The sequence below is a fragment of the Heterocephalus glaber genome, unplaced genomic scaffold (assembly GCF_053883595.1).
Source record: "Heterocephalus glaber isolate CG9 unplaced genomic scaffold, H.glaber_assembly_v1.0 deba00001465, whole genome shotgun sequence".
NCBI lineage: Eukaryota > Metazoa > Chordata > Mammalia > Rodentia > Bathyergidae > Heterocephalus > Heterocephalus glaber.
This window is the reverse complement of record NW_028258312.1, coordinates 4829219-4851738: the sequence shown is the minus strand read 5'-3', so window position 1 is coordinate 4851738 and position 22520 is coordinate 4829219. Positions and strand designations below refer to the sequence as shown.

The window sequence follows — 22520 nt, the reverse complement described above, 5'->3', positions numbered from 1 at the left end:
CTGTTTTGGAAGCAATAGAAAACTAAAAAAAGATATTCCATAATTTAGCAATTATCAGTGACATGGGTGATGATTTTGGTATAATCTGTGAGAAGTTATCACTAAGAATTTTATACTGCAATGTAATGTTCAAATTTTATTTTTTATTAAAAGAAGACACACATTAGAAGCTCATGAACCGAGAATCTTTTTCTTCAACTATAATTTAAGTTAAATTTATAGGAGAATTTACAGATTTCTACTTGTGAAAACAAGTGTTTTTAAGTTTGAAAATACAACATTATTTTCTTTATGTTGAATAAAAGTTAAAGTTAATATTTGAAATTAATGATTTTTTTAAAAAAATTTTTCTATATCTGTCATCTGATGTTAGACTCAATTTTTGCTATAGGTATTATTAAAACACAGAAATAATAAAGATATACTCCTTATTTTATGTAGTAGATACTATTAAAATCCAATTTAGATAATATTTAAAATCTTGAAGGTCATCTGTCATGTTAAAATTCTTGATATTAACAATGTTTGTTCCATATGTGCATACGGGTTGATTGTTTAAAGACTTTAATGTTTGGGAACAGTTTTAGGTTAAGAGCAAAATTGAGAAAAAAGAACTGAATTTTTATGCACATCCTATACCCATTCGTGGATATACTGTGTCGTTGTCAATATCCCCCATGAGAGAATTTCATTTATGGCAATTGATGGACATACATTGATATGTCATACTCAACTAAAGTCCACAGTGTATGCTAGGGTTCACTCTTGGTGTTGTGTATTCTATGTATATTATAAAAATGTATTGCGTGAACCCATTATAGTTTCATACATTTTATTTTCCGTACTTAAAAATTTTTCTGTGCTCTGCCTGTTCAGCATCCCTCAACTCCACCCCATCACCTCCACAATTACTGAACATTCTACTGTCTCAACAGTATTTTCTTATGTGGAATTCCTTACTGGTTTTTGTTTTGGTTTGTGTTGGCTTGGGTTTTTTCACTTTTTGGAGACAGGGTCTCACTTTGTAATTCAAGCTGGTCCTGAACTCACTCTGTAGCCCAGACTGGCCTTGCACTTGTGGCAATCCTCCTACCTCTGCCTCCCAAGTGCTGGGATTACAAGTATGTGTCACTATACCCAGCTGGGAATTCATTATTGTTGAAATCATATAATATATAGTTTTTTAAAATTGACTTTTTTTCATTTAGTAATAGTATTTAAGGTTCTTGTCTTTCCACATCTTGGTAATACATTTCATTCTAGTGTTGTATAACATTTCATTGTATGGATACTATATTTATCCACTTATCTACTGAAGAATATCTTGGTTGTTCCCAAGTTTTGGCAATTATGAATGAAGCTACTATGAACACTTGAGTGCAGGTTTTTCTATGGACCTATGTTTTCAAACTCTTAAACCAGGAAAGTAGACAAGAAGAATGGGTACTGGGTTTCTGTGCTGTTCCTATAATCCTTACTTATTCAAGTTTTAGATTCCTAGTCTGTGAAAGGAGATGATAATATCTACTAAGAGAGTTGCATGAGGATTAAATAATAAAAATACTTCCTGTATATCAATGAGGATCAGTTAAGATAAACTACTTCCTACATTGTAAGACACTAACAGATAAGATAGATGATTGATAGATAGAAGCCAGATCCAAAAAGGTAGTTATTCATTGCGGACCTAAATTCTCCGAAATTTAGAAGTGGCATGAAAGAAATAAAAGGTTGAGAACTGTCTAGAAGAAGTTAGCTAAAAAAAAATTTATAGTTACAAGTTCAAGTGGAGGTGTACATAATAAAACTAGAGTTGTAAATACTAATCAATAGTGTAGCTAAAACATTCAGCTTCCAACACACTATTTGACGAAAAGATATTCTTGAAGCTCGTATTAAAACCACTTACAAGATACATTTGTACCCTTTTATTTCTCCTCAAGATAGTTATAAGTATGCAGCTTGTTGTCTTATGAACATGAAAAAGGGAGGGAGTGGCACATAATATCAAGACAATTTAAAAGAGAAATAGAAAATTACAATGAGTACATTTTAAAAAGTTGTTTCTGCTATCAATACAAGACATATTTCTTACTCTGCAGGGAAATCACAACATTAAATGCAAAGACACAAAACTGGACTTGTTAAGTTCAATTATTTCACTTTTACATTACTGTAAAGAAATAGTTAATCATTTTTTCTGGAATCAGCAAAAGTTGATTTAAAAATAAAAATGAGTTTCATAAAATTTAAATGATATTTAATTTTTAAATATCCTGTTATTTTCTAGTGCACCCCAAACACAGGTTACTTATTGAATTTGTGGATCAAAAAATCTTTGGTGAATAAAATTGGTCATAAAGATTGGATTATTTTCCTTTTTAAATAAAAAAATATTCATCGAAGAATGAAATAAAAGTTAAAAGAATACAGTTGTTTTTTATGGCAACTATTTTCAAGACCCAGCTCTTCAGTGGCTCTAATTTTCTTTGCTTGCTTATAAACCTTACTACTGAAGAGGAAAGTCTTCAGCAACCACATTTTCTCTACCACCTTCCAAAAGTGGCTTCAATAATTTAAATGCATGGCAAAGACCTTCAATCTGAAGTGGCCAAAAGAACAGCATGATTTTAGATTTTACTTATATCATATATAATTTTTGTATTAAATGACATTTACTCTTAAATTTATTCAAGTGTACAAAATGTAGTATCTGAAATCTACTTTCTGCTATCATCCCAAGGGTGAAGGAATCTTTCTACATATGACAATTGTGTCCAGGATGAAAAATCCACCAAGAGCTTTTTAGGGTTGAAGTTAGCTGATCCTGCCAAAGTACTGACCCTGCCAACCATCCCCATGGTCTATTCACCATGACCCCTTCCTTTTGCTCCTACCTCCTTGGTATCTCTCAGACTTTAGTGTGGTGTAATGGGTAAATGTACAGTGCAGAAATTGACACCTTACTTAATTCTGGCTCCAAAACAGAATATGTCTTTGTCATTATGTAGGTGATTAACTTTCAGGTGATTGAGTTCTTTCATCTATAAATAAGAATTATAATGATAGTTCCTGTTGGCAGGGCATTCTTACCCAAGTGCAAAGAAATGCTCATTACTTACAAACTACTCCTTGTATAATACTCTTTTAATTGATTGCATATATACATCAAAAAATATATATCTTAAACATGCAAATATCACACAATACATTACAATGTACGAATTTAATTGATAATTGTTAAATGTGCATTAAAAGGAAATGGGGACTGATTTACTGATCTCTCAACTTCTGTTCATGTTTGGAGTCTTTTATTTTCATTATTTATGTACTTATTTTAGTACAGAAAATGGAATCCAGGGGTACTTTACCACTGAAATACAACCCCAGCTCTTTTTATTTACTTTGAGATAGAATGTCACTAAATTGGCCACAGTAGCCTCGAACATGTGATCCTTTTTCATCAGCCTCCTAAATTGCTGGGATTACAGGTATGAAATCTCTAATACTAAAATATTTTAAAGTATTGATTCACAATTACAAATATTTGTCGATTTGGGGCATATAAAAAATTGGGGGGGAGGAGCAAATGGTAAAAGGATGAAAAAAGAATGATGATGTATTATGTACATTTATCAAATCCCCATGATAAATGTAATCATTGTGTATAGTACTACAAACATGTACTAATAAAAATTTTTAAATTATGTATTTATACACACATATACATAGATTTCTCTTAAGTGTTTAAAAATATGTACAATATGTAATATTATAACAAAAAGAACAATCAGCACACTTAAAATGCATTGAAAATTGTTATTAGTTATTTAAATTAGTTTTGTCATTATCTTTCAAAATCATGTTTATACTTTCTCTCCAAAATATCTTCTGACGGTTTTAGTAATTTTACTATTTTATGCCATTTTTAGAATTTCAAAAATATTATTAGATCTGATACAAATAGAAATTAAACATTTGACCATCCAAAGTTGCATCTGGGACAATATGGGAAAGGAAACTTATAGGGAAATTTCACCTATTATGAGCTGAAAAAATTATAACTAAAATTCATGAAAACTGTTATGGATTACATCTAGATGTCCCCCCAAAGCCTCATGTACTCATAGGTGGGGCTTATCAGAGGTAGCTGGATCCAGGGTGTGTGCTACTGGGATCAAAGATGTGATGCTGGGATTGATTCATGGTGCAATACTAAGATTAAAACTGCCCCACCCTGGGTATAAGTGCTATCCCGCCCAAGGGTGGGTATCCTAGATAAGATATAAGGGACAGAAAGAGGGTCATGGCTTGTTGCTTGTCACCTGTCACTTGCTGCTTCACTGCTTTCCTGGATTCTCCCTGCCATGAACTGTTTTTCCTCTGCAATGCCCCTCTGCCATGCCACTCTGACTTGGAGCCAATCGACTATGGATTGAAACCTCTACAAACTATGAGCCAAATAAACTTTTCCTCCTTTAACTTTGAGTGCTGGGTATTTTGTCTTACCAACAAGAAAAGTAACCCAATGATATCAATAAGAACTGATTCACTGTAATAGGGAAGGGTTTGTCTCAGAAGATCAAGGATGATTGAGAATCACAAAACTTATTATTACCAACTATAACATTGATAATAATCACATATTTAAGCAAAAAAATAAATTTTTTGATATATGCCAAAGAATAATTCAATTAAGTTCATTTTACAGTCATATTTCAAAAAACAAAATTTTCCAAGCTAGAGATAGAACTTTTCTTTCTTTATTTTTCTGTCAGTACTAGAGATTGAACCATTGAACTATATCCCTGACCCTTTTTTATGTTTTATTTATTTTTTAAATTTTGATACAGTGTCTTGCTAAACTCCAGAGTTGCCAGGCTGAGCTCAAACTTGAGATTCTTCTGCCTCAGCCTACTACTTGCACCACCACTCCTAACTTTTACTTATTTTAATTAAAAGTATCTAGAAAAAACTAAAACAAACATAATAATGGTAAAACTTAGTTTATCATAATAGCCAGGAACAAAAGGAGGATACCATATCATTATCATTATTATTATTATTATTATTATTATTATTATTAATGTCATTGGGAGTCCTAGACAATAAAAACATGAGAAAAAAAGAAAGGACAGCAAGCTTATTTGAAAAAATCTACATAAACATCTCAGAAGAATGTGAACATACAAAAAAGATTGTATATAATTAAAAAGATTTCTGGATGAATAACACAGAAAATTAGTGATACAAATTTCAGAGTTCACAAAGATAGATAATTAGTATCAGTAAGACTAAAGAAGGAAACTTGAAATTCAAGGAATAATAGAGAGAAACAAGCAATTGAGCTGAACCATTAGAGATATGAAAAGTTGTTTTGAACTGGTATGGATATTGCTGGAAAGAAAATGAGTGCTTATATAATTGGAGAAAGAGCCAGTGTGTCTCTGAAAAAAAATTTGGAAAAAGTAGTTTTAGTTAAATTGTCTTAATTGCTGATAAGTAGTATATTATATTACTTGCTGATAACCACCACAACAAAATAAGACAGAACAAAATAATCAGCAAAGACATAGAAGATAAAGATTTGAACAATATAATTTTCACCTGACCAAGTGGACAGAGAATGCTATATTCAATCATTAGAATATATACATTCCTCCCAAGTGCACAAGTATAACTTCTAAAAATTGATCATTTTTCATAGAGTATGACTGAACAAATTGCAAAAAGTAGATAATTTACATGTGTAGATTCTCTGACATCAAGACACAAATTAGAAAATTGTAACAAAAACATATATCAAGCTTTCATATGTTTGGAAATAAAAACAAACAATTCTAAGTCATCTATACACCCAAAAAGAAATACCAATAGAATTTTCAAAATACTTGGAAATAAATTATTTTAAAAACACTACATGTAAAATCTTACGATGTCCAACAAAATGGCATTTCAGAGGAAATGTCAGATAAACATTTATCTAACATCAAAGACAAGCTAAATTTAATTAGCTAGTGTAAGAGTAAAATAACAGCAAAATATAGCCCAAAAAGAGTAAACCGAAAGAAAACTTTTAAAAGCAAATAACAATGCTAAATAAGAAAAAAGAAAATTAAAGGGCAACAAAGCCAATATGTTCAAAGTAATTAGTCTTCAGGAAAATTCAATTTAAAATTATAATGAAATTCTACTTCTCACTTCCTTAAATGTTAAACTTTTAAAAAATAACTAACAATACCAAGTTTTGTGTGATGTAGAACAATAGACCTCTCATAGATTGCTTATGGAAATGGAAAAACAAAACTATAACTATTTAGGCAATCTATTTGCACTTTTGAAAGTCAATTGTATACCTACTCCATGATCCAGTAATTTTATTCCAAAAGAAATCAAAACACTATCACAAAAAGATTTCAACAATATTGTTTATAGAAGAGTTATTTGTAGTATCTTCAAAGTGGAAACAACCCAAATGGTCATCAGTAAGTGAATGAATAAGCAATGAGTGATGTGTTTAAATAATAGGATTCCTTTCATTTATAAGAACAAACTACCACTACATGAATCAATACTCTTGAATCTCAAAAATATTACATTGAGTAAAAGAGGGCAACTATATCGCTCATGCTTCCATCTAAATCTTCCTTTCATGGTCTTCGCCTAACTTAGGCTTCGTCTTATTTCAGGTTGTTCACAGGAGGATCAAATCACTAGAGAGGCACTATTTGTCACTAAATACTATTGCTCAACATCTTGAAGTAGCTCTGTTAATCAAGTCCCCTTTTTATCCCTTCTGCCATTCTCCTAGATCAGGATGCTATTATGTTTGCCCTCAATTAGTGCAATAACTTCTGGTCTTCAAGCCTGTTTCTTACCTCTCTTCCTCTAGTCCCATCTTTCATGTGACTGCAAGTCATTTATGTTTCCCAAAAAATAAATGTCCTGATTGTTTTACTCTTAATCCTACTCCACCATCTTGTTTCAAACCCTTTAGTACATCTTTGCTGCCAAGAAAATAGAATTCAAACTCAGAGTGGAGGCTATCCAGATTGCTGGAGCATAAACTTTGAATATATAGTTTATATTTACATAGTATATTATATTACAACAGCTAATTATTTTGTCTTAACTAAACTATATGTATCAGTTATAATTCTTCATTATAAACCTTCTGTACAAAATAAGTTGGAAATTGAATTAACCCACCCATGTTGGGGGTTTACAAGGTTTGATCAAAAGCTATAGTGAATATTTAAATTTTTAAAATTATTATAGTAAAAGACACATTGCCACTGATCCCCTTGAAAATACTCCAACTTGCTTCAAACACATGTATCTCATTGTTCTTGCCATATTTTGAAACAGTTCTGGAAGTCCTCTTTCTTGAGTGTCATTATGAGGTGTGACCCAAAACAGTGCATGCTGCTGCTGAGTGCCATCCAATGGAAAGGAAAGTTTGTGATGGGAGTCCTCACGCACCTTATTCACTGGATGTGGCACCGTGCAACTTCTGGCTCTTCCTCAAAGTCAAAATGACCGTGAAAGGTAAACATTTTTAATGGATTCAGGATATCAAGGCAGCCACCACTGCACAACTAAGACACTTATGAACACCAGGTATGGTAACACACACCTGTAATCTCAGCACTCTAGGAGGTTGAGCCAGGTAGACCACAAGTTCAAACCCAGCCTGGGCAACTTAGAGACACCTTGACTCAAAATAAAAGAGCTGGTGGTATAGCTCAGTGCAAAGGCCCTGGGTGTAATCCCTAGTACCAAAAAAAAAGGGGTGAGGGGTAAGGGGACCCCTCATAAAAAAGACTTCTAGAACTGCTCAGATAGTAGTAAGAGTAATGGGAAAAGTATATTTGAAGCCAGAGGAAGCATTCTGAGGTGGATTAAGACACGGTATCTTTTACTGTAATAAATTTTATTTAAACGTATTTTTCGATTGCAACTCATACACTTATATTGAAAACAACTTCAAGCTGCAATACTGGTACAAACAGAAAAGTGAAATAATATAAAACCATATTCCTTTCGGAAATAGTTAAAAGTTGTTTTTTTGTTTTTGGTACCGGGGATTGAACTCAGGACCTTGCGCTTGCAAGGCAGGTGGTGGCACCACTGAGCTAAATCCCTGGCCCCTAGTTAAAAGTTTTAAAATGTTTAATTTATAAAAGAGAAGTAATAATTTTGTCTTTAACATTTAAGTCTTTAATTTATCCAAAAGTGAGCAAAATATATAGAGAGCAGAAGAGTAAATTTCTATTTTTATATGGATAACTAGACACACAGGTAATAGAGAAATAAAAGCTCTCTTCCTTTCTTCCCTCTGTTGTAATAGTAGTCCCAGCTTCCTCAGAAGAAATGGGTAGGAACTGCGCCTTGGAAGACTAGACCCAATGTCACATCACAGACTACCAAATCCTCTCCTGACCTCACTGTGTGCCCAGAAGAGGTATGCCAAGCCAGAAGGGATGTAAGATATGACAACGACTCAGTGATGCGAGGTACTCTTCAATAATTTCTTGATGCACAAGCACTCGAGACCTTTGTATAATCCTGTGGCTAGAGCATGCTTAATGAAAACAGAAATTGCATATCCAACAGAAGCTTGGAGTATTAACTGTCACTTTGAAGAAGGTACCTGTATTAGTCACTCTCCCATATCTGGGACGAAATATTTAATGCTCAAAACTTAAATGAGGAGTTTATTTTGGCTCTCGTTTCAAAAGCTTCCACGTTTGTCTGGCTAAAAGGCAGAAACGGCATGGTAGAAGCCCGTGGCTGAGGAAATGGGCTCAACTTATGGCCTCCAGGAAGCAGAGAGAGAAGGGAGGCACCTTTCAGGCCAGGCCCCCGGTCACCTACCTTCTGTTGGATCCACAGCCTAACAGCTTCTTCAGCCACAAGGTCATCAATGAAACAACTACTGGTGAGTATAGCGCCCCCAGGATCCAATCACCTTCCAAACCCATGAGATCTCCGGGGAACATTTTAGATCCAACCATGACAGTACAGAAATATTATTTCTTGTACACATTAAGTTCATCAACTATGATTTATAACTACTGCATGCATTATAACTTTACAGTACCAAAAAAATAACTGCCAATTTTTCCAGAAATAATAACCATAAATATAATCCTTAATATAAAATAGCAATATTCAAAATGCTGGAAGCTGAAATGTTTAAAGTGTTTACAGATGATTTTAAATGCCTTGGACAATGAGGAAAATGAATTTTAAAACATCATTAAAGTTTAAGTAGGAACTATTTCCATTCATCTCCTATCAATCACTTATTTACTCATTTATTCAGGAAAGATGCAGTGAACTGATCCTAACACAATAAAGCCTTATTCTGAGATACTTAGTTAAATACCTTGAATCTCTTTTATTCACCATAGGAAGCCATTTGGCTTTAATGCAAACTGCTAACATGATAAATGCCTTGTGAAGGAATCAAAAAAGTGGATGTAATTGCCCATGAATTCTTATATGGGGTTTATGTTGTGTGCCAGCACTTTATTTGCAACTTCAATATATGATATCAAGAAAAGAAACCACACACACACACAGAAACCAAAAATAAAAGATTATTTGCAATCGTTATATATTTAGTAGTACCAAAATATCTACATTATTCATTTTAAGTGGTTCTCATTTAAGAAATTCAATTTGGTTGATAAAAGTGTTCATGTTTGAGACTCCTATATTTGAAAGAAAGATAATTAAAATATGGTGGATTCTTTTAAGAAATTATAATCTAGAGAAAAAGGATTGGCCTGTACAGCAAATACATCACATTTGAATATGAATTCCATAATACAACAGTAAGTGATTTTAAGGGGAAAACTACACAAGAAAAAATTTGATCATTATCACAAGGTATGTGACAAGAACTAAAAGAGTAGTCAATGTAAATTTCTATGACACATTTTACACCTTTCTTTTTTTTTTTTTTACAATTTTATATAATCTTATTTGTACTTTAAAATTTAAACAACTTGCTGGGAACATCCTTAGTTAGGCAACGTAGTCGTTTTTATTTGAAACTAAACTTTGAGACAGGCTCACTATATTTTTCAAGAACAAGCAACAAATGTTAGCTGAAAATAGCCAACTTAACGATTATTTGTAACACAGACTTGATTATGTGAGCCTACAGAGCCTCCCCACCTCTGGCTTCCCTGTGGAGGAGGGAGTCTTTGTGTGCTTTTCTGTGTTGGTTTCCACTGAATTCATTACAACAGAGATGGACATTTGATATTCATAACGATCCAACATCTGAGCAATCTTCCTTCTAGACACACCATGTTTATTCCTGTTTTCTAATTCTTCAGGATCAAATTTCCACCAAGTTTCAGGTTCATGAAACTCTACTCTGTATCCTTTTCCTAGTGCCATTTCCACATACGGTTTCATTTCCCAAGCTTGTGTATTAGTGTTGTCTATTATAACTGGAGACCTCCCCTGATCAACAGCTTGTTTTGCTCTGCTCTGGTTCCAGTCATGAGCATCACCAAGCTGATTAACATTATACCTGTACCCATCTTGATGGTGAAAATAGTCATCAGTGCTGAACACAATGCCATCACAACTCTGACCAAGCAGAATTCTAGACAATGTTGTTTTCCCAGAACCAGGCAGACCTCTTAAGAGAACAAGTAATTTCTGCAATTTATTTAACTTTTCTTTTTGAAACTGCTGGTTCACAAACCTGTCCATTCCATTATGCTTGTCCATAGGAGGCTCTTTCCAGCTTCTTTCTCTGATTTCACATAAACCGTTACTCACATATCCATCTTGCACACTATAGCCATTTCTAGGGGGATGAAGACTACTGCTATTCTCACCACAGTCAGTATGTTCATTATTCTGATCAAAAGTCAAACAATTCCAGTAAACATGACAACTATTTACATCATACCCATTTTGAATCTGATAGTCATCTTGAGCATGGAAAATACTTGGTGATGGATTTGGTGGAGCACTAAATCTTTGAATATTTAAATGATAGTTAAAACTGGGAAGAGGAGGACCATGGGGCACTATGAAAGGATGCACTGATTCCCATTCAGGCCTGAAGGAAGTAAATGAAGTATCACAAAATGTAGGTATCACTTGTCCATCATAGGTATATTTGCCTGGCTCATTGCCCAAGTACTGTTGATAACCACAATGTGACTGAAGAGCACTATTAAGATCTTTAGTTGCTTCATCAGATCTTAAGACATCATTATTATAGCCCTCATAATACGGAAGAAGTTGTTCCTGAGATGGTTCAGATTCCTTACAACTGACTTCTGAATTATCTTTTTCATTTTCGAGTTCTTCAATTTCTTTGTAAAACTGTGATAATTCAGTGTCAATCTCTAATTTTTTGGTGTAAAATTTCCATTTCTTTTCTTGTCTTCCTTTGCCATTTGTATCATCGTGAGTGTCTGTCTCATTCCTTCTTTCATTACATTTCTTTTTTTCTGGGGGTTTGTAAATGGGTCCTATAAATGTTTTACTTGTACTATATATTTCATCATCTGTTGATACTAATGGAGATTTTCCATGCTGTAAAATTTGTGAACCAATAGATTCAATAACATCTAGTCTATTACAAGGCATCTCATTACGCAAAGGTTTCTGCAAATCTGTAGTTTGGGTTTTGTTCTCCTGAAGAAAATCAGCACTGCTACGATGTGGGAAAATATAAGCTTTTGTGGCTGACTTCAATTTTTTATAGCATGGTTCATTTGTTAGTTCTTTTCCAGGTCCCAAGAACTTAGCTTCAATTTCACCATAAGGCATCTTCTTCTACAGGCTCTGCATGGACCTTTACCTCACCCCAAAAAAGAAATTCTCCTACAAGACATGAAACTCCATCAAAATGAAAAAAACACTCATATACCATCACAAAGCAGAGAGGGAGGAACCAAAATCCCAGGCGTCAGACTCAGAGGCAATAGCTGCACCTCCGTATGCAAGATGGCTACACCTTTCTTTTAAGTTGCCTATTTTGGCCCTAAGTTCAAAGACTTTGAATAACTTTATCTAATAAACAAAGTACTTAAAATGTAAAAGTAATAAACAAAAAAAGAGGAAGTAATCAAAGAAATAATGAAGGAAGCATTCCCTGAACTAAAGACAAAAATTTTTGGATTGAAATGACCAAGAAAAACAAGCAACCCTACCTAGGAAGAGTAATGGAAGTGACCAATGAATGTATGAAATAACTTTAAAAAAATACTTTCTCAGTAAGGGGAAATGGTTGATTTGTGGCCCTCTAAACAAAATAGAAATAACCAATAAAGAGAACACTGGATGTGAGTGTGAATATTCAGAAGTTTGGTCATAGAAATTTAAGAAGCTTTATGGTATAAACTATCTGAATATGTTTGTGAAAAAAAATTCTGCTCACAAGTATCTTGACAAATCTTCTAAGGTGTTATTTGATGCAAACCTTAGTCCTAAACCTGATGAAATAGCTATGTTCTGGTGCCATATTGTAGAACATTAACTCTGACTGGGAAAGGAAGCCCACAAGTTTTGACATTAAGCCCTAGTTAGCTGTGCTCAGGGTACCAATGGTGCAGAATAAATGTGGCAGTAAGTAGGATAAGCCAGTAGCCATGGTGTATGGAAGATTTACATAACATGTCTATTTATTACTAACCAAAAAAGTAGTATAGTTAACCATAGAAATACTTCCTTATTAGTTCAATGATTACTTCATGCCAGGCGCAAAAATTCACACAGGCAACCTAGATTAGAAGAAAACTGTAAAATTTATTTTTTTGCAGACAACTTCTCTCTATAGCCTCTCCCAGAATTCTTATAAAAAGCAATGTTTTCAGTATTATCCTCCTACTTCACATACACACACTCGGTGTAACATCAGTGACAAAGATATATGGCCATAAATCTCATGTTCTATAAATAGAAGTATAAATTTAAGTTTACTTATTGGTACATTTTAGGTAAACAATATAGTTATCATCAGTGGGATCTTCTTTACATGATGTATCTTGGTTCTTATTTTTCCCCCATTTCCTGGCCCTCCCTTCACCCCCTCCACCCTTCCCTATTTACAAATAATTTGTTTTCATTTTTTTCCTTTTCTCATATTTTTTCTTTTCCCTTGTTTCCTTTGCCCTATCCCTCCCATTTCCCCTATTCCTTTAGACCTTTTCTTCCTATTTCACAATACCAATTATACATTTTGATCCTTATTTACACTTTTAGTTTTTCACACCAGAGAAACTATTTGGTATTTACTCATGTGTGTCCTATTTATTTCACTTAAGAGTATGGCCTCAATGCACATCCACTTAGCTATAAATGTCTCTAGTTTCTTGGTCTTTATGGCTGAGTAGTACTCCATTTTATTTAAAAAAAAAAACAAAAAAAAACAAAAAAAAAACACATCTTCTTTATCCAGACTCCAGTTGATGGGCAATTGGGCTGTTTCCAAGTTTTAGCTATTACAAACTGCACAGCTACAAACATGGGTGAGCATATATCACTGTGGTATGATTCTTTTAATTCTTTGGGGAAGATACCCAGCAGAGGAATAGGTGGGTCAAATGTGACTTCCAATTCCTGTTGTTTGAGGTATCTCCACATTGCTTTCCACAGTGGTTGCACCAGTCTGCAATCCCACCAACAATGAAGAAGGGTTCCTTTCTCCCCACACCCCATCAGCACTTGTTATTGTTGAAAAACTAAAAGTGTAAATAAGGATCACTGATGTTTTTAAATGAATGAATGGATGAAATCTTTGATAAGTTTTTGTGCTATTAATTCATATATATAATTTATATATATTTAATATATTTATATATAATATATAGTATATATAGTATATATATTAATATATATTTCTTTACTCAAGCCAAAAGCTTATCAGCTAATAATCTGGACTGCAGAATTTATATATAAAGATATATATGTGTGCAAATTTCTTTTTTATTAGTACTTCCTATTTGATGAGATGTTATATTCATATCTTCTTTTGTCCCTTTAAACATGATTTCCTTTCATTTTCTAAATATTTATAATGGGTACTTCAAAGACTTTATGTGTTAAATCTGATACCTGGTCCAGGTCACAGGAAGCGTTTTCTTCTCCTGCTTATGAGTCATGCTTTCCTTATTCTTTGTATGTCTTACAATTTTTTGGTTGAAAACTGGTTATCTGAGGCAGTATGTTGTAGCAATTCTAGATAGAGATTATTTTCCTCCATCTCTGGAGCTTGTTTTTGTTGCTCACTTGTTTTTTTGACTTGACTAGGCAACTCTATTTCCCTACAGTGTGAAGCCCTTGATAGTACTCTTCAGAGACTGCAGCCTTGGGCACACAGTTATCCTGAGAGGAAAATGGATTTGGCAAGACTGTCTTTGTCTTTCCTTATTCTCTCTGTTAAAATATTGCCCCATTTTGTATTCATCCCATTAGTCTCTGCTAATTATGACCTGATCACTCTATTGCTTTTAAGAATGCCATGCAGCAAACATTTTTGATATGATTAAATTCAGGTGGAGGTAGTTTTGAAGTTAATTTTTAAGATCTACTCTGATTCCAGAAGAGCTGATACTAGATGGTTCATGGTTTAGTTTGCTGTTCTTAATTAAGAGGAGCTATTATTTTCAGGAGAAACCATTAAGCTTGACCATTCTGAACAAACTAAAGTTAGTTCTTCTGGGGAAGAGTTTCACAACAGTCTTCTTTCTTTCCCCCCAAAGACATTGCTTTACAAGCTTATCAGAGCAGTAATTTCTGATTTTCCTGGCATGCCTCTCTTGCTATGAAACCTCTGTGCTATCATGAGCTGGAGAAAGGGAAATTGGGACAACAGTAATCTTCACTGGTTGAACAGAGTGCACAGCCTCTTTCCTGTAGATGTGGACTGGGAAAGAAAGAGAACCTCCAATTTTTTAAGCACACTGCCAAGAATTTAGCCTCTCCTACATGGAGTTAGAAGGGATTATAAAGTCTGGCAGACTGCCCTACCTGGCAAAATACAAAATGCTTCATTGAGAGCCCTAGGAAAGAGGAAGCCCTATCTTCTTAGTCACACTGGCACACAGTGGTGATTAAGTAAAGCTGAGAGAAGATATATAATGGGTCATGATGCCTGTGGAACTCTTGGTGAGAGTTAATTAAGTTATTTTGGTGCCAGTCCTTACAGATTATTATTTTTCACTTTGCTACATTCATTTTCATCCAAATTAAAAATTGGCCCAACTTCACATATAGGACAGCTTGCTTTCAATTGAATTTATTTTTTCCAAAGTGGTTCAGATAAAATCATTTTTTGGACAAGTGCTTTTTGTGCTGTTTTATACTTCCTATTAGTATACCACTCTACATTAACACATGCTCAATTAATGAGGCATTGCCATTTATAAAAGTCTTTAAGATGAATTATGAAAATAAAAGGAGAAATTAAATTTAAATTGGCATAAAATAAGCAAGAAAGTAGAGATAGAGTGAGAAAAAATTATGTTATAAATCATACTTATTCACTTGACAAGTGTGTACAATTTTACCTTAAAATAATGCTCAAAGCCACAATTTACCATGTCTATAAGCTTAAAAACAAATGAACTGGGCCCAGGGATTTAGCTCAGTGGTTCTGCCGCCTGCCTTGCAAGCACAAGGACCCGAGTTCGAGCCCCAGTACCAAAATATATATATATATATATATATATATATATATATATATATATATATGAATTGCAGGAGAATAAGTTATTCCTGGTAAAGTTACAAGACTTTTCTCCCAAAGTCACTATTAAAAGATATACTATAATGTAATAAATAACCTCCTCAAAGTAAAAATAATAAAAAGTTTCATGAGACAGTATCTTACGGTCAATATATGAAATTACAACAAAACAATAATAAATTTTGTTCAACATCAATAAAATGTCATTCTGACATTCAGTTCTCTAATAATCTGGCTACTATAGAAATAAAATTTTTTTGTGCCTTAACAAGTGGTTCTAACACCAAGTATAATTCCACCTGCTAAGTGACATCTGGAAATTCACAGAGATTTTTCTGTTTCTCATAACATGAAGGACAATCCGTGTCCAGAGTCATTAAATGTATTCTCCCTATGCTGGAAGAGTACTACATGAGGAAAATTATTTCTCTCAAGATGACAATAGCACAAGCTCTCCCACCTTGAGAAATTTTAATTTCAGACCATGTTCATTCTACAGAGATGATTCATAGGCTAGCAGTACTGTGAGTGGGTGTAGTGTGTGTGTGTGTGTGTGTGTGGGTGTGGGTGTGTTGATGTATGTCTACATGCATTAGTGTCTTGAAAGTCAGGAGTGTGGGGCTTGTTTCCCAAGCCTGTTTCACCAGAGATGCTTCATTTGTATCTATTTTACATGCTGGAGCTCTCTGAATAGGAAACAGTTTAAAACAAGATGAGAAAGATAATTTTATTCATCAAAATTCCAAGGTAGCCTAGGAATAGGGAGCTATGACAGAGCTGACATTTTCTGCCAAGGGTACAGAGTCTGTGATAGATTGTACAAGTTTGGGGTGGAGTGAGTTGAGATAGGGTGGACATGGAAATAGGAGGAGAGAAGGAGATGTGACAGAAGTAAGTCCTCATAAGGTAAAATTCTCTCGTGACTCCCTTTGAAAACAATAGTTAAATTTATTTTAATTATTGGATGTTGTATTAGTTATTTAACATGTATAACAAATCATTCAAAAACTTACTACCTTAAAACAATAATAATTTGTCATTCTCATGGTTTCTTTGGATTAGGAATGTCTTGGCAGCTTGGCTGAACAGGCTTTCTCATGAAGTTGCCATCAAATAGCAGCCGTAGCTTTAGTCAAATGCTACCTGGGGGTTTCAGTCATCTAAGATTTGAATGAGGTTTTAAAGGTCCACTTCCAAAGTGGTTCATTCACATGGCTGGTGAGATGATGCTGGATGATGACAAAGGACCTTGGCTCCTCTTCCTGAGTTCTCAGTACTACTTCAGTGCTTCACTAACTAGATGTGAGCTTCTCAGGGAGGACAATCCAAGAAACCAAAATGAAAACTTTTATTCCCAGCCTTGTAAATCCTATGGCATTATTTACTGCAACCATATTTTATTGGTGAAATAGACTGTCCATGATTCAATTTTATAGGTATTACAAAAGGGTGTGAATATCAAGAGGTGAAGATCACTGGGAGTCATCCTGGAGGGTGGTTACCACAGCAAAGTGATTTTTAAAAATATATTTGTTTATTTACCTGTTTGTATATTTGTGGCACATATAATGCAGAAGGAGGATAAGACACTTAGTTAATTCTTTTTATACATGGTTGAATTCACTTTGCTTATATTTTGTTTTAAGATGTTTGGACCTATGTCACGATCGAGATGATGGTCTGCAGTTTCCTTTTCTATAATGTTTTTATCTAATTTTGATAATAGGATAATGCCAGCCTCACATAATGAATTAGAAAGTATTTTTTCTACTTTCATCTTCTTAAAAAATTGTAGAAAACTTCTACAATTTCTTCTTTAAATTTTGGTAAAATTCCTCACTGAACCTTTCTGGGCCTAGTGTTTTCTGTCTTGGAAGGTTATTAATTATTGATTCAATTTCTTTAATAGATACAGACCTATTCAGATTGTCAAATTCTTCTTGTGTGAGTTTTGGCAATGTTTGTTTTTAAAGTGTTAGACCAACTGGAAATACAGCTCAACCATAAATCCTTACTACTTCTTCACTAGTACTTTGATCACAAACTGTTCGTGTTTTGGAGCCTGCTGGGGCTATCATTATCACCCTGGGATATCACTAGGTTCAAATTAGACACTAAAGGTGTAGGTATTTTAAAATTTCAAAATTTGTATAAAATGTGAATTATTAGTAAACTGTTACTTATGTTTAAACAGGTTTCCCAATCTATATTATCATCTATACCCCTTGTAACAGATATTGGTAGCTTTGTGTCCAATATTCACTTTTCCTCTGCTTCATTAAACAATACTAATTTTATTTGGGAAGGCAATGTCCTTGCCCAAAAGCAACATCATTTTGGAAACTTGAAGTTCTCACTAAAGTCTAGCAGGGAATTTTGGTAAAGTTTCCTATTCTTGTAAAAGCACAGAACATTCTTCTTTGTCCCTTCCTATTTCTCCCACTTCCCCGGATGACAGGCATAAGAATGATATAAAGTTCTCATCTTGCCATCTAGAGATGAACAGGAAGGTAAAAACCACAAGCAAACACAATGGTATTCAAAGACAAATGGCACTCAGAGCAACCACACAAACTCTGAGGTTCCTACTTTTTTACTTATTTGAGAAAATAAATCCTTGTTTAGTTAAACTATTAGACTTCAGTTTCAATTACATTCAAATACAATCCTAGGATGTCGTTTATCTTCCTGGAAATCTTCTTTAGTCCTATTTCTTCAGGAACTCTTCTAGAATTAGTAATTAAAAGTTTGCATGGGATTTGTAGTCTATGAGGTGCTTTCACATAGATTTTATCTTGATATTCACATCAGCCCTGTGGCCAGAGTACCTTTATGGTCACACTCTCACCTACCAGGACTTGACAGTACCTATTCCCATGCTGTTGACTACACTGTCATCTTCAAATATATGCTTTCCATAACTGCCCCAAACAATCAGTAAATAAATCCTAGCTGTTCTACATCAGAAATCTAATATCACTTAATAGCTACTTCCTGAATTTAGGTTATCACTTTTCTGGTAGGCCACTATTAAAATCATTTAATTGACCTTCTGCAGAAAGACATTCTAAAAGAAAAAATCAATGATTTTTCAAATTTATCCATTCACCAGTTATAAGACATCTGCTACAAAGTAGATATAATAATGTTTAAATGATGGCTCCAACAAAATCTTGCCATTTTACAGTAAAAAGCCGATAGTGCTAACAATAAATATAGATTTATCAAGTGATTTAGTGTATTACTGTTGAAGATGTAATTCAAAGTAATAAAAATAATTTACTAATGTGATATAGTTGCTTCGAAAACATTTTTTCTTTTGGCATTGTATTGAATCAATAAGAAATGTTTCAAAAAAAACTAATTCATTTGATTTTTATGGAAATGTAAGCAAAAATAAAGAAAATAGGTTTTAGAACAGTAATTCCCAAAATGTATACTGTGGAATACAGCCTCTTGAGAAGAAATTACTCTTTAAAAAACATGTTTCTAAAAACACTAAACTGGGGACACTTTGTGTTGAACAAAGTGACACAGGTCAGTTTGGAATACTTAAGACTTGGTGATATGTCCATGTGCACTGGGAATCCCCTTCAACAGCAGCATGATGGGTAGATTCACCAAACTTACTGGCCAGAGAAAGTAGACAAATTTCTTACTGCTATGTATGGGGGCCATTTACTTCCCTCTGAACTCTCTTGTCCTGGCCCATCCCTAATTCAGAAGCTTGCTTGCCTTGTTGGTCAGAAACTTTCGAAACACCATCTCCTAGAATCATATGTGTGATACATTTACAAAATGTTAATTAACTGAGAGTGCCAAACTATTTATTAAGGACTTGCTGTAACCAAATACTACACTGGGAGCTCTGGATGGAGAGTAAAGTCCAAGAGAGAAACTCTCAGCAAATCAGTCCTGACAACAAGTGATTCTGAAAAGGAGTCTGATGTTCAGTATGAATGTGTATTATTGATAAAGGTCATAATGGTTCGTGCAGAATAGTTTTTAATGGAATAAAAATCTGATCTCACCTTGATCCTTAAGATTTATGTAGAACATCAAAACAAAGGATAGTAAAGGGATATATTCTAGCTCATGAAGGGGCTGTAACAAGCCTACTAGGAGTTTGGCAGTTCATGGGTAACCTGGTAGAGACCTATAACTTTAAGAAAAAAAGGTTTTAATATTAACTCAGTGCATTCTTAATGTTCCAATTAAAACAAATTTTGGAATGTGTATTCTAAAGGACAATTTCTGAAAACTAGATAATATTAAAATTATATAAAGTAAAAGGTAACATACATTAGGGAAAATAATATTTAGACTATAACCCTAAGGAACAAAAGGCAATTTGACTGAACACTAAAAGTTAGAATCCATTTAGACACGCAGATAAAGTAAATAAGAGACTCCTATCTTCTAGAAAATTTACCTAATTGATTACCTGGCCCTTCTCTTATATTAATTACTTTGAAAACCCCTTTTATTTCATTATCCCCACCCCCACATACTGGACTCCATTTTTGAACTTTCTCTTCCGAAGTCCAAAAAAGTGAGTGCACAAAAAGTCCATTTTTCCCAGCTACAGAAGGACATGAAAACTGACCAGCAAGACAAGCAAGCTTCTGAATTAGGGGTGGCCCAGGACAAGGGAATTCAGCGGAAAGTAAATAGCCCCCATACATAGCATTAAGAAAATCCCCCACTTCCTTGAGTCACCTCGGCAAACAGCTTCCTGTATCCGGTGATCTGGTTGGTGGCTGTTCCATGCTAGAGCACCTAAGCAGGAGGCCACCAGGGCGGTGAACCTGCCTGGGGCCACGCAAATCGCAAGTTCTTCTAATACCCAGACCTCTGGAGCCCTGAGAAAGGAGGGCCAGTGCTCCCAAGTGTGGGTCTTTCTGCTCTGGGATGGTGGATGTGGCAACCACCTGAGCGCACAAGTCATCAGAAGTGGGTCCTGGTAGCTACTTACCCCTGCTGGGGCGCCGAGAAGCCTCGCCGGTTACTAAGGACGAGGTGGGAGTCGCTCTTTGGAGCCCAGCTAGCGCCCTTGGGTCTAGGGACCAGGGTTTAGCCAATCGGGACAGAAGTGAAATTCCACGGCCCTTCCCACTTCCACGTTTGGGTGCAGTTTGGAAAGTGTGTGTGTGAAAGACCTTTATGGGCTTTGAATGCAATCACAAATCACATAGTAACGATTTGTTTCAAATACGCTGCATACTTTATATATCCTGCCCGCAGCCGCAGCGAGAAGTGACTTGGCAGTGTATTAGCATATCCTTGACGTCCTAACGCCGGCCCCTCAACAAAAAAATTAAACAATAAAATTAGGATGCTTTCCATACAAAAGCAGCTATGTCTGTGAATCAAACTGCTGTTGATTAAGTGCTTTTTATATAGAAACTCTGGAGCTGACATTGTCCTCCGCACGCCACAAGGGGTAAACAAAGCCGCCTCGAGTTCTCTGCTACCTACCGACCACACGGGGGCGAATTTAAAGGCAGGAGAACGCCTTAAAAAGCACCATCTGAAAGTGTAAGTAAAATCTTTACAAAATACCCATGCTTACTGATGGCACAGCAACTTGATGTATTTCACAAATGTTCACACTTGCTTTTCTATATGGAAGAGTGGGCAGGAATATTTCTGATTAGATTCAAAGACAATGCACAGAGATTGTCCTACCAAGTAGCCTTAAAAATAACTTCAGAAGAACTGAACTGATCTGAACTAGAAACATACCAGCCCTGAGTTTCTGTGTTCATAATAAGCACGAGATAAGTCTTTTTGAGTACGCTGTGATGTTAAAATGAAGCATATCTGAAAGTCATCCTTCCTAATAGGTTAGTAAATTATTGAGGGGAACAACAAATACAAAACAGAGGAAGAGTATAAAAGACATATTGTATCTCAGAGAGCTCCAGAGACAAAAAAACAATAAATGAGTTGTAAGAATTAGCAGTGGGGGGCCGGGGATTTAGCTCAGTGGTTTCGTCGCCTGCTGCGCAACGGAAGGACCCGAGTTTAATACCCAGTACCAAAAAAAAAAAAAAAAAAAAAAATTAGCAGTGATAGAAGAAAAGTAATTTGTAAAAAGATCTAAGGCATAAATAAAGAGTAATAGTATTCACTGTATTCCAATTAAAATGAATGTGAGAAAACTGGGTTACTTAAAAATCGTTTGATGGATTCTTTGTGTTAATTTCAAGAGATCAGAGGAAAATGTTAAAAGCTTAAAACATACAAACGTTAGCTACGTTATTCCCAAAGAATGAAAAGACGGTGGGGTGAATAATTCTACCTTAGCATATAAAACTTGGTTGAATCTATAGAGCATTTAGAGAACAAAGTAACTGCAAACGAATTGTACAAAGAAGTCAACAGTATATTCTTTTATATGGAAGAGTTCACAAGTTCTTCTCCCAGGTTTGTTTCACATCAAACTATTCAGAAATCACTCAGAATAAATTTCCCAAAGAGTAGATCACTTAAAATTAATCAAAATAAAGAGCTCAAATATGTAGAAATTATTACTGGAAAGAACTGGTTTTGAGCCACGAAACTAGGTACACCTAAATAGTTAATTTTCCCATTGCAAAAGCAAAACAGGAAAAAATTGAAAGAAATGCTATGTTTACAGCTTTAATAATCTAGGTTAAAATAATGAAGTGTGAGAAAAAAATGAAGATATTTCCTTAACTTTCAAAAAGGAGAGTAAAATAAAGGAGTTCATTTATTGTGGAGTGGGGTGAGAGAATTAAATTAAATCTTCAACTCACTCTATACA

The 22520-nt window shown here is 34.5% G+C and overlaps 2 protein-coding genes across 13 annotated transcripts in view; both read right to left on the bottom strand.

Annotated features, from left to right (window-relative positions):
- The window catches only part of Tmem232 (transmembrane protein 232), a 275760-nt gene that overhangs the window by 244911 nt on the left and 8329 nt on the right, over positions 1 to 22520 (bottom strand). For 2 of the 11 annotated variants that reach the window (XM_021255855.2, XM_021255857.2), the window contains exon 1: positions 20706 to 21100. The exons of 8 other annotated variants lie outside the window; for them this stretch is intronic. The gene's annotated coding sequence lies outside the window, so the exon portion shown is untranslated. One more of the 11 variants, XM_087180874.1, reaches the window with a different exon arrangement.
- Positions 5237 to 13061, bottom strand: LOC101699068 (NEDD4-binding protein 2-like 2). Of its 2 annotated transcripts, XM_087180880.1 has the most exons (2): positions 10492 to 13061; positions 5237 to 10340 (listed from the first exon to the last, which is right to left on the bottom strand). In XM_087180880.1, exons 1-2 carry the CDS (start codon positions 11809 to 11811, stop codon positions 10254 to 10256), a joined length of 1407 nt encoding a protein of 468 aa, XP_087037006.1. In that variant the 5' UTR covers positions 11812 to 13061; the 3' UTR covers positions 5237 to 10253. The 2 variants fall into 2 exon arrangements, with proteins under 2 accessions (XP_087037006.1, XP_087037005.1); XM_087180879.1 differs by having other exon boundaries at positions 5249 to 13057.

Coding starts and splice junctions, on each gene's coding strand:
- LOC101699068 (XM_087180879.1), bottom strand. CDS start 11,811: ATGCCTTATGGTGAAATTGAAGCTAAGTTCTTGGGACCTGGAAAAGAA.